General features: G+C 45.2%; 1 protein-coding gene across 2 annotated transcripts in view; it reads right to left on the minus strand.

Moving 5' to 3' along the window:
- The window catches only part of fam131c (family with sequence similarity 131 member C), a 28,217-nt gene extending 17,706 nt beyond the window's left edge, over nt 1–10,511 (minus strand). Inside the window, exons 1-2 of one of the 2 annotated variants that reach the window (XM_073031851.1) lie at nt 10,225–10,511; nt 2,744–2,868 (exon numbers count right to left, since the gene is read on the minus strand). In XM_073031851.1, coding sequence (XP_072887952.1) covers nt 2,744–2,868; nt 10,225–10,246 — 147 coding nt within the window. In that variant the 5' untranslated portion in view covers nt 10,247–10,511. The remainder of the gene's footprint in view (nt 1–2,743; nt 2,869–10,224) is intronic. The other variant, XM_073031850.1, reaches the window with a different exon arrangement.
- Between the last annotated feature and the right edge of the window lie 1,631 nt (nt 10,512–12,142).

The following is a 12,142-nucleotide window of genomic DNA, read 5'->3' on the forward strand; positions in this document are numbered from 1 at the left end:
TGGCTGCTCTTGAGCTGCTTTTGTTGAGAAATATCTGGGCTAGTAATTGTCGCAGGTACTGAGATACAATGAAAAGCTTTGTTTTTGCGTGCCACCCAGCCAGATCATTCTATAAAAACACCAAGTAATTAAGGTAAAGGATAAACAGGATACAGAATATAATGAATATATTGTGGAGGAAGTCCAGTGCAAGTAAGCTTGGCAGAGTAGACTGAGAGTTCAAGGGATCATCTTTATCGTATGAGCTGTCTATTCAAACGTCTTATCACAATGTCCGTCTTGTAACAGTGGAGAGCTGGGGATCAGCATGCCCCCCTCAAAAAAAAGAGATCCAGCAGCTTCCGTCACATCCATCAGGGGGCGAAGAGAGAGATCGTAGCTCCATAACTCAGACTGAAACTCAGTCAGCTCCATCATGGGCATGGGCCTCCGTAGCATCCAGGACATCTGCGAGGGGCGATGCTTCAAAGAGCAGCATCCACCATCATTAAGGACCCCCATCACCTAAGACGTGCCTTCTTCTCATTGCCACTATCTTGAGGAAGTTACAGGGGCCTGAGGGCACACACTCAATGATTCAGGATCAGCTTCTTCCCCTCTGCCGTCTGATTTCTGAAAGGGCATTGAACCCATGAACCCTACCTCACTACTTTTTTTGCACGACTTATTTAACTATTATATATATTACCGCAATTCATGTTTTCTTTATTATTATTTATTGTCTGCTGCCGCTGCAGCAAAAATAACAAATTTCACACATTATTCCGCTGATATTAAACCTGATTCTGATTCTCAATTCAAGTATGTCAACAATCGGAGAAGGGGCCACCGCCCCCCAATGATAGGCCGCACCTACTGCGCCAGACCGCGGAGAAAGTGTGGCCTGTATCGCAGCAGCGAGCAGTTACGTCCCTCACCTCAGCCCTGCCCAACTCCGCGCCAGGTTGCCGGCGTAGCAGTGTGCAGTCTGAGTAAATACCCTTTCTGGAGTCAAGTCCAGGATGGGGCAAAGTTACGTATGTTAAGACTCTGGGATCAAGAGCCCCATGAGGAATAAGCACTCTGAAGACTGGTGCTAAACAGGATAGATAATAAAGTATCTTCACATAACCTTGATTTAAAAACACCATTTACACATTCAATTTTAGTATTGCAAATGCAGTATATTTAAGCCTTGTGCCACTGAGTATGGTTTATTAACAGTAAAAAAAAATCTACTGAACTCACTGCTAAATCTACTTGTAGGGATCATTGGTTGTGGATTAGCTGCTGTTTAATTTCTACAGATCATTTTCTCAGTGGCTGATGCCTGCAATCGTCGCCTGTTAGTGCTCTCCACAAGGATCTCAAGCAGCGTGCGTTGACTTCATGTCCTCTGTAATACACCAGATGCGTCGGCGTGGCTCAGCGGCCTGCTTTGTGGGCTGGAACTTGACTGATGGATGAGCAGAGGACTGATCTGCTACCGGCGGAGGAAGGAGGGGAGTCAGGGGGCTGCATATTTGCCAAGGGTCTTCCTGCATCTACTACGTCACAGAAGAACAACGAGCGAAGTCCCCCTGAAGAGGTGCAGAGGTCCTCACCTAAACATACCGTGGGCTCCCTCACAACAAAGACGTGCCAGGTCTGCTCGGTCAATTATCATCAACTTCTACCCATCGGACTCCGTCCAGGATGAAGCTGTCAACCCCTGGAAAGGTTGTCTTCTTCTGTTACAGAAGAGATGCCTCCATTCCCAGAGGGCTTGGCACATGTCACCTTTCTTACAAAGGCAGCAGTTTAAGTGAACCCACAACTCACAAGTTTGGGTCCCACTCACTTCTCTCTTGGAGCATGCCTTGATTTTGTACGGGTGAGGCATTTGACAGTGTATTTACTAACCTTAATGACCGAGTTTTAAGCCAAACTGCATCCAGCTACTTGCCACCTGACTCTATGTGTTCCCCTCCTGAGCTATCACTCCACCACTGCCCTTTGTGCTCTGTATCAGGGCAACTTCCGAACTCTCCTCAGGCAGGAGGGAGAACCTCTCTCCACCTCGCCAGCTCCTCCCTCAGCACCTCCAGGACAACAAGATCCCAGAGCTGAGGCGTTCTTGATTCAGCGAGCCCTACTTGCCCATATGGTCACCACAACCACTTAGGAGCTTGACTTTGGCTTCTTAAGTAGTGCAGGCACCAGAAGCCGCCAAGATTGTGCCACCCGTATGAAATTCTGGCTGAGGTGACAGCGCACTTAGCATTGATTGGATGTTACAGTCACATGGTGCGCATTCCAAATCAATCGGTACCGACATGATCCATGCCCGCTTTCCACTGGTCCAGGTTTGTCCCCATTTCACTGTGACACTACTGCCCTCATTCTCAAGGTGACACCGGTCAGGTGGGAAGTCACCCGTTGTGGAACCAGGGAACCTGACAAGAAGAGCTGCTCTCTCGGCGTCGCTCGAAGCCTCCAGGGGGAAGGGAGCAGGTCTTCTGGGACAGAAGGCGGAATGAGAGCATGCAAGATGGAGGATCGCGGTGGATGGCTGAAGTGATGAAAACTGCGGAGAGACTGAACAGGACAAAAATGGACTCTGGTCCAATACCCGGATTGTGATATTGACCAGGGAGATTTGGAGCTGGGGCTTAGACAGATTGAGAGGAAAGATGCTTTATAAGCAGATGGAGGGTTGGGTTAGTTTCCGTTGTTCAGTATTTAGTGCCTCATGCCCATGCAGAGTTGGCTCGCAGATCATTACCTTGCAGACATCTTGGTCTTCAGCAGTCGGAGGGTGTTTTTTCTTCTCCTGAGCCACAGCTTTATTTGCATTCTGAGGGGCATCACCAGCACTTGAGGGATTATCATAAACAGCTGTGAGAATTTCTAAAGAGATGAAATGATTAATCACACTGAGGGAAGTGGAAGCTGTGATAAATAAGGAATTGTACCTCTAAAGCAGGGATTCTCATCCTTTTTATGCCATGGACCAGCACCATTAAGCAAGGGGACTGCGGATCCCAGGTTGGGAACCCCTGCTCTAAAGTTGGCCTGATAAACAGCAACTCTCCAGTCTCCATTTGTTTCCCGTACCAACCCCAATCCTCTCGGTTTCTGTCTAAACTCCATTGTACGTCACTCTGTCTCCAGCTCCCGTTCATTCATTCCCAGAGACTCAAATACCCACGGAAATCCAGAGTAACACACCCAAAACTTTGTGTGTTTTACTCTGGATTTAATGCATCCGCACAATCTCTTGTGCTTATGATTTGTCTCCATGGAAATCCAAATTGTTTTCTTCCTTTCCAACTATTCAGAATCTGCAGACTTTTAGACAGAGAGTGTAGGCCACCCCTGATTTGCCATAATCTCTTTTCCACTCTTTCAGCACCACCAGCCATTATACATTAATGAAGATAAGTGGGCCAACGTTTACATTAGATAGGTGGGAAATAATAGAAGAAAGAGAAAAACGTTTGCTTGTTTGGTAAAAGTGGCAAATAATTGTTGCATACTTTCTGGAAAGGAAAGTGCGCCTGCCTCCTCACTGTCCCATTTCGTGACAACCAGTCGAGACACTGCCAATTCCCCGGTTGGGGGGGTTCCACATGCCTTTAAAGTTGAGGAATCATTCACAGACATACAGCACCAAAAACAGAGCCCTTGACCCACAAAATCCACACTGTCCATTAAATACTCATTTTGCACTAATCCCATTTGATGAAAGGGGCTTGTTTGACTGTTGTCCTGTTTTTTGCGTCATTCTGCTGTACGCTGTGGGTGCCGGAATATGTGGCGACACTTGGCCCCCAGCACGTCCTTCGGTTGTTAACACTAATGATGCATTTCACAGTGATAATAAATAAATCGGAATCTGAATTTGAACTCTCCCTAGGTTTTAGCGATCACTTACACTTGAGGGACGATCTGCTGTAGCCGGTCGACCTGTTCGTCTTTAGGGTGCGGGAGGAAACTGGAGCATCCGTAGGAAAGAGGTCATGGAAAACATACAAGCTTAGCAAACCCAATCCTGGAGGTCAGGACTGAGCCCGGGTTTCTGAAGCTGTGAAGCGTCATCTCTAGCAATCGTGCCGCTGCGCTACGCCCAAATCTGCCATCCTTATCCAGTCTAGTCTATGAGTGACTCCAATCCACCTAACACCTAGTTGTTGACTCATGTCTATCTATTCTGTTTGGGGGCAATATGATTGGACATCACCTGCAAAATTCAAGCCCAGTCGAGTCTATTGTCATGTGCACAAGTACACTAAGGGACAGACACTAGGAAAAACCTGTTTAGCGTAAAATCACTGGTACCTGGGTTCAGACAACACACTGAACATAAATTCAATAAAACAAAAATATTTAACTGGTAAATGGCAGTGAAGGAGTGGCGAGACCAATTAAGGGCAAAAAGCAGGAACAGAGGCACTGAGAGGTATACAGTTGGATAAATCTTTGAGGATGTCGGGGTAAGTTAATAAAGTGATTGAAATATCCTGCATCATCCTTCCCTTTAGAGGGAGGGACAACAAATCAAGGGTGGTGGATTGAAGCTCTGCTTCATTCAAGTAACTGGAGGATTGTGTCCAACTCAACACATCAGACTTCAGGAAGGATATGAAGGTTTCTGAGAGGCTTGTTAGGATAAGTCTGGGTTGAGAGGTGTCAGTAATATGGACAGACTAAAGGAGCTAGAGTCGTTCTCTTTAGATCAGAGGAGAGTTGATGACCCTTGTAAATGGTCTCCTTTGGAGATGTATTAATATAATAGGTCTAGAATTCTGCCAAATAGGAAAAAAAGAGCAGCTGGCTTAGGTAATTTAAAGACTGATTTTGAGAAGTAAAGGGTCGGTCTTTACGTAATGCAGAGCAAATCCTCTCTGTGAATTTGCAGCTTTCTCTATAGATCTGTGAGTCCATTCCAATGTCTTTAGTTGCTGCTTTTCCTACAGAAATCATTGTTTTGAAGAAAAAAGTCACAACCCTGAGACTTTAACCTTCTCCAGTCCTTGAACAAAAGGAAAGAAAGCCATCATTCGGGACTGTCACTGCCTGAACAAGAAAGGTTAAGTGACTGCTTGTGTTGTAGAAGGAGTTAAGGGAAGAGCTGGATGCGTTTTATCATGGTAAAAAAATATGACTGTGTATCGGATGCTTCAATTAATTTTAATGAATTTGTTCTTTGTGTAATGGAGTGCAAGAGTTTTATTATTAGTTATGTTCCGCCCGTGGAAAGGAAGATGATTTAGTGTACTGTCATTGTCAACCTGGAACCTTTAATCCTGTCCATTCTGTGATGGTCATTCAGTAGCTGAAGACCTATTTAGACCCGGTTCTGTTCTTTTCCTAGGGTGAGTATACAGAACCCTGTCTGGTTAATCCTCCTCCATAACCAGGCTAGATATGTATGCACTGATCAAGAAATGAAAGGATGTACCGCTAAGATGGGCTAATAGTGATGTCCTGCTCCTCCTCGCTATTCAGAAAGCCTACACTGATTCACGATTCCTGAAAAACAAACTTCCTGCTGGGGACAAAGAATCTGTGGCGGTCCACTCCCAAGTCCAGATTATACTCCAAGCAAGACATTCGATGTATCATCATCAGTAGGGTGGAACAAGAACGGACTTTTGGGCTCTCTACAATTGTCCAACTGTTTACTCAATAGCTCATCCAGGCCTGGCTGTCAAGAAGGGCAAGATAACTCCCCCCTCCCGATCAAGCAACTGGTTTCTGGAAGATGTTCGTAGTGCCGTGCATGAATCGAAATTCATTCATTGCTCATTCATTCCCCTCCCTCGCCCACTTTCTGTTGACCTAAGGAGAGGTTGACACATAAATGGAGTTGTGTAGCTAACTGGAGAATGCCAGGATAAAAGCTCACACCTGCTATTTCGCTCATTTACAGAAGCAGAATGTTACATTCTGGCTTCATCAGCCTCTTCCCTTCTAATTGTTTTGACATGATTAATTCTTCATTTTGTTTATCTCCCTTACCTAATCAGCAAGTGTATTCCTTGCTCGTTAATTTGTTTAAAATCATCAACTGATTCAGGTTTCTTGTTAGGCCGGTGTGGCCAACCCAGCACAGCCGGAAACCCTACTCGTTCTTCGGGCCCAAGGGTTTCTCACAGAAGCTCCAATTTCTTCCCACAACCCCCCCAAAAAAACATGCTGGTTGTTAACTAGCTTCTGTAAATTGTCCCTAGTGTCACTGGGAGGCAGGAGAGTTGCTGAACATGAGAAAAAGAATTGGTTACAAGCAAATAAGTGGGTCAGTGGGAGTGAGGAGATTGCATTGAGGAGGCACAAGAGACTGCGGATGCCTGGACTTGGACCAACATATAAAAAAGGTGGAGGAACTCAGCAGGTCAGGCAGTATCTATGGAGAGGACCAAAATGACCCTTCATTTGCCTGAAACATCGACTCTTTATTCCACTCCATAGATGTTGCCTGACCTGTTAAGTTCCTCTAGCATCTTGTGTGTGTTACTCTGGATTTTCAGCATCTGCAAAATATATTGTGTTTATGATGTGTGGAGAGACGTGGACAGTCAACATTTTGGGTTGAGGCCCATGGAGGGTGTCACCTGGACTCAAACAGTCCAGATGAAGGCCCTCAACCCAGAATGTCAACTACCCATTCCCCACCACAGATGCTGCCTGACCCACAGAGTTCTTCTGGTTTTTTGAGAGGTTATTCTGAGAGCTGGTGTGCACTTGATGGACAAAATATCTTCTATCTATAGTGCAAAAATATATAAAAATATAAGTATTGCAGTTGAGTATCAGGCACAGCATGTATCAGGTGTTAATGCCCTATTGTCTGATGTGCATTACTGCCCATGTCCAGGCTCATCTCCTTAAGCCTCCTAGACTTACTGTTGTCAATCGTTCTTCCTTCACTCATCCTCCCAACCCCTTTCCCACTCCTCCTCCTTCCTCTCCTTCACCCACAGTCCCTGTCCCTCTCCTCAATCATTGCCCCCTCCCCTCTCCCTCCCTCCATCATTCCATTCAGCTGGCTGCTGGCTCACTTCCCCCGGTTTGCACGTGTTGATCATTTTCCAGAGCTGTAACTTGGCTCTTTTATTTCCGTCCTGCTGCTCATTCAGTTACAGTAAGTGAGCATCACCGTCACACCCAGTGGGTCGTTGTCCTTCCTATTTTGACTTTGGAGCAAGTAACTTACCAGCATCTTTCAGAGGGCTCCTAAGCTCCAACCATATTAGGTGTGGAGTCACACACAGAGTAGACAAGGGTACCAGATTTCCTTTACTCAAGAACACAAATGAAATACGCTCAGTGGCCACTTTATTAGGTACACCTGTACACCTACTCGTTATTGCAAATATCTAATCAGCCAATCGTGTGGCAACTCAATGCACTGAAGCATGGTCTAAAGGTTCAGTTGTTGTTCAGGCCAAATATCAGAATGGGGAAGAGATGTGATGCACCATCAATAACTCACTCTGAGACGTAAAGGCAAGGTATCGGCTTTTATTGACTGGAAGAAGGAACGAGCAGGGATTGACCACCATACTACATCCTGGAGACAGAGAGGCCGGGCTCAGACCTCAATCGCCTTTATACAGGGGTCTGTGGGAGAAGCCACAGGAGCAGTCAGCAGGGGGAGCGTGTCCAGACAGGTATATGTAGTTCACCACAAGATGTGATCTAGGTGGCTTTGGCCGTGGAATGTTTGAGTATCTCAGAAACTGCTGATCTCCAGGGATTTTCAATGCACAACCATCCCTAGTTTGCGGAGAATGGTGTGGAAAACAAAAATGCATCCAGTGAGCGGCAGTTTTGTGGGTGAAAACGCCCTGTTAATGAGAGAGGTGAGAGGGGAATAGCCAGACTGGTTCAAGCTGACAGGAAGGCGACAGTAACTCAAACAACGTGTTACAGCAGAGGTGGGCAGAAGAGCATCTCTGAACAGACAACACGTTAAACCTCGAAGTGGGATGGGCCATGGCAGCAGGAGAACATGAACATACGCTCAGAGGCCACTTTATTAGTTACAGGAGATACCTAATAAAGTGGTCACTGAGTGTAGATGGGATTTTATGGCAAATCTGTAATTGCATATTTGACGTTTTAATCTTTGAATTACTAGACCAGTAACCTAATGACACCACCCTAACCTTAATTGTCATGTGGGTGGACAGTAACACTGCGAAGGAAACCTCAGGTCATACTATGGCGTGTAGAAATCTCAGTTTACTTTCGAGAAGTCATAGAGTAATTCAGCACAGAAGCAGGCCATGGCCAGCAACTTAAGTTTGTCACATATGACCGCAGTTGGTCCATATCCCTCTAAACCCTTCCGGTCCTTATGCCTGTTCAAGAGTCTTTTAAATTAGGCTAATGAACCTACCTCAACCACATCCTCTGGCAGCTCATTCCATTTCCTGATGACACTCAGCTTGAAAATATTGCCCCTGAGGTATATATTAACTTTCTCCCCTCTCATCTTAAACTTTTATGCCCTCTAGCTCCTGATTTCCCAATGCTGGAGAAAAGATTGTGTGCATTCACTCTACCGAGGCTGGGAAATAAATACTGGAATCAATAATTAAAGGCGTCTCAGGAAGAGGAACAGCTATTTAATTCATTGAACTTTATCATGGCTAATCTATGAACTAATTCCTTTTTTCCCCACATCCCTTAATGCCTTGGTTACCAAAATCTAGCAAACCCTGCATTAAAATTAATAATTGACCCCTTATCAGTTATAGTTACAGTTATAATCAGACCTCTTATCAGATTGCTCCAAATTTCTACCACATTCAGCTGGTAGGTTTATCCTAACCTCACAGGAAGGCTTAGCTCTAATTGTTACTCAACCTCTCCCAGTCCTTGGTTCCCTAAACAACTGAAATCATTTTTCTCTCTGCCCTCATTTCTGCTCTTAATAAGAAAGCTCAAGCAAATCATCCCTTTAACTTCTAAATTCCCAGAAGTGTAATCCTTGCTATTCGGAGTCCTGGAGTAACGTGGATATATCCCAGTAAAATATGGTGAGGAATGTTGCTCTCTGTGCTAGCCAGGACTTAGTTTAGCTGAAGCAACACCTCTGTTCTCTTTATGTCCCGAGTACCAAGTCCAGCCCGGCATCGGTCTTTTTGGTTACTTTCTGACCACTTCCACAGTGCACGGATGGGGATCTACGCATCCTTATCTTTTCTCTGACTAGAAGGCATCGCATTCCATTGTCTTCAAGGCCCGTTTCATCTGCCACATCTTTGTGCGTTTACACAATCCATGGGCAACTCTTGATCAGTTAACTTTCACCTAAAGTGCTTACTGTGCCCCCATCAGCAAACTTGGGTGTATAGCTTTCCTTCCCATTGCCAACTCATATAACACAACTGTGGCACAACTATGGAACATTGCCGGTCCCCAGTTGCCACCTTCTGCCAATCTTCTAATCTGCTTGTTATGTTTACTCTCTTTCTCCTTCTGCTCCAGTGGCTTCTGAGTCAGCTTAGCACTGTGAACTTCAGCCTTAAGTGCATAATAAACTTTATAATGAAGGACTTTAACAGATACCTGGTGCAAGTCCGTGCCAAAGCTGAATAGGTATTCCTATGTCTACCTCTTCAGCCGGCCATTCAAAACAGTCATGATCGATCATCTACAGATCCAAGGTTGTTACATAAACACAACTGGTCCTAATTCCTTCAGGGTCACAGGCCCGCTCAGTTCTACACAAATGTAGCTGACCTTTATCAGCCCTCTAGCGCAGTCTGGGCACGCACTCAGCCGTGGGCACCCAACGCTTGGCTCACAAGGTGAGGGTGATCACAGTCTAGAGTCTGACTTGCCGTTTGATTCAGTTTTCAGGAGTGACTATCACACCCGCTGCAATGCGCCCGGCTCCGACCACAAAGACAGGCGATTAAATTTCCACAGAACTATCAAGGCAAGCACAGAAATTGCAGGCTCTACAATTCTAGAATGTTCCACCAAACCTGTACTGAATATAATATTGGGCACCATTGATTTTGTGCTCAGTGTAGCACTCTCCCGCCTGATACTAGCAGCAAGGTCCTGTTCCATTGGTGCGTGTAACCATAGCAACAACAAACCAGGCTGATATAATTCGCTATACAGTCTCCTTGCAATTCCAGATTGCTATTTAACACCACGGCTAAAGGAGATGGAGTTAGCCAGACGCAAAGGGCACGGTCTGATTCGGGGAAGAAGCGGTTATTTTTCAGAAGGTAGACTCACCTCTGGAGATGCAGCAACCCATCACGAGCAGCGTTGGGAGAAGCAAAGACTATTTTCTGCTATCTTTGTAAGGCTGCACCATATCTTTTTTTGTGATTACAGTCTCTCTGAGAGTATCTGAACACACTGCTTGCAGAGGCAACTGGTACTGACGTCAGCGATTTCAATCTCAGAGCCCCCAGTCTGCACTTCTGAGCTGTTCTGAGACCAGGAAAACACACAGACACAAACACACAGGGACAGAGCCACCGAACTGGCAATCACACTGTACCTAGCTGTTAACCCCTTCATCACCAGCACTAATTGATCTAATTCCCAGTTTCACTGATCTAAAAATCCAGCACGTTGTGAAACAAACAATTTTCAACAGGTGTCTTTGTGTGACAGTCGGGCTGATGCTAACAGGATATAAAATTCAGCCTGATCTTGTGATCAGTGGAACCATGACACCACACGGCCTGTTATTTGCCCTGCTAAGCCTTTACATCACCAACTATTGTTGTTCTTGAATCGACTAATTATGGATTATTATCTCAACTTATTAAATTGATGCACATTAAACTAACCAGGCATGGTGTCTGAGGCTAGTAAGCACTGGCACTTCGGAGCAGGGGGAATGATGGCCTTCCGCTACATCGTTTGCTCTGACTCAATCTCAAATTCAAGTATTTACCTTTTATAACGGTCAATAGTCAGAAGCAGAATCAGGTTTAATATCATTAGCACACGTTATGAAATTTTTCGCGGCAACAGGTCAATGCAATACATATAAATATAGAAAAAACTGAATTACAGTGGGTATATATATGTGTGTGTATGTATATATATATATATAATAGTTATAAGTAGTGCAAAAATAAAAAATAATAAAGTAGTGAAGTAGTGTTCACGGGTTCCATTCATAAATCAGATGGCAGAGGGGAAGAGGCTGTTCCTGAGTCACTGAGTGTGTGCCTTCAGGCTTCTGTACCTCCTTCCTGAAGGTAACAGTGAGAAAAGGGCATGCCCTGGGTGATGGCGGTCCTTAATGATGGTGGATACTGCTTTTTGAGGCATCGCTCCTCGCAGATGTCCTGGATGCTACGGAGGCCCGTGCCCATGATGGAGCTAACTAAGTTCACAATTCTCTCCAGCTTACTTCAATCCTGTGCATTACCCTCCCCCCCACACTCCCCCCCCCCCACCCCATAATAGACGCTGATGCAGCCAGTTAGAATGCTCTCCACGGGACACCTGTAGAAATTTGTGAATGTCTTTGGTGACATACCAAATCTCCTCAAACTCCAAATGAGATATAGCCACAGTCATACCTTCTTTGCAGCTGCATTGATATGTTGGGCCCAGGATAGATCTTCAGAGATATTGACACCTAAGAACCTGAAATTGCTCACTCTTTCCACTTCTGATCCCTCTATGTGTCCCCCCACCCCCCATCTTACCCTCTCTGAAGCCCACAATCAGTTCTTTGGTCTTACTGATGGCTAGTGCAAGGTTGTTGCTGTGACACCACTCAACTAGCTGATATACCTCGCTCCTGCAAGCCCTCTCATCACCACCTGAAACTCTGCCATGAAGAGAGATGGCTTTGGCTTTGCAACTCAACACCATCTTTTAAAAAATGAGCACGCTCTCAATGAAGAAAGCCTTCCTCTATCCCTTGCTGAGCCCCATGGATAAATAAACCATACAATGTGTGTATTGCACAGATGGCCACAGCAAAGACGTAATAAATCAAAGCTGCATTTCTTACATTCTCTGTTTTTGAAGAAAACCTTTTATAAATTTTGCAGCACTTGCTACCCATCAAATCTGCTTCTTGGTTTTTTTTAAAGGATTTGAAATATTATTGAGCTGGAAACTAAAGAGAAAGGACTAATCTTAGAGGGTGCTGATGCAGTCTCCTTCACAATGACTGAAC

This window comes from Hemitrygon akajei, chromosome 29 (assembly GCF_048418815.1).
Source record: "Hemitrygon akajei chromosome 29, sHemAka1.3, whole genome shotgun sequence".
Classification (NCBI taxonomy): domain Eukaryota; kingdom Metazoa; phylum Chordata; class Chondrichthyes; order Myliobatiformes; family Dasyatidae; genus Hemitrygon; species Hemitrygon akajei.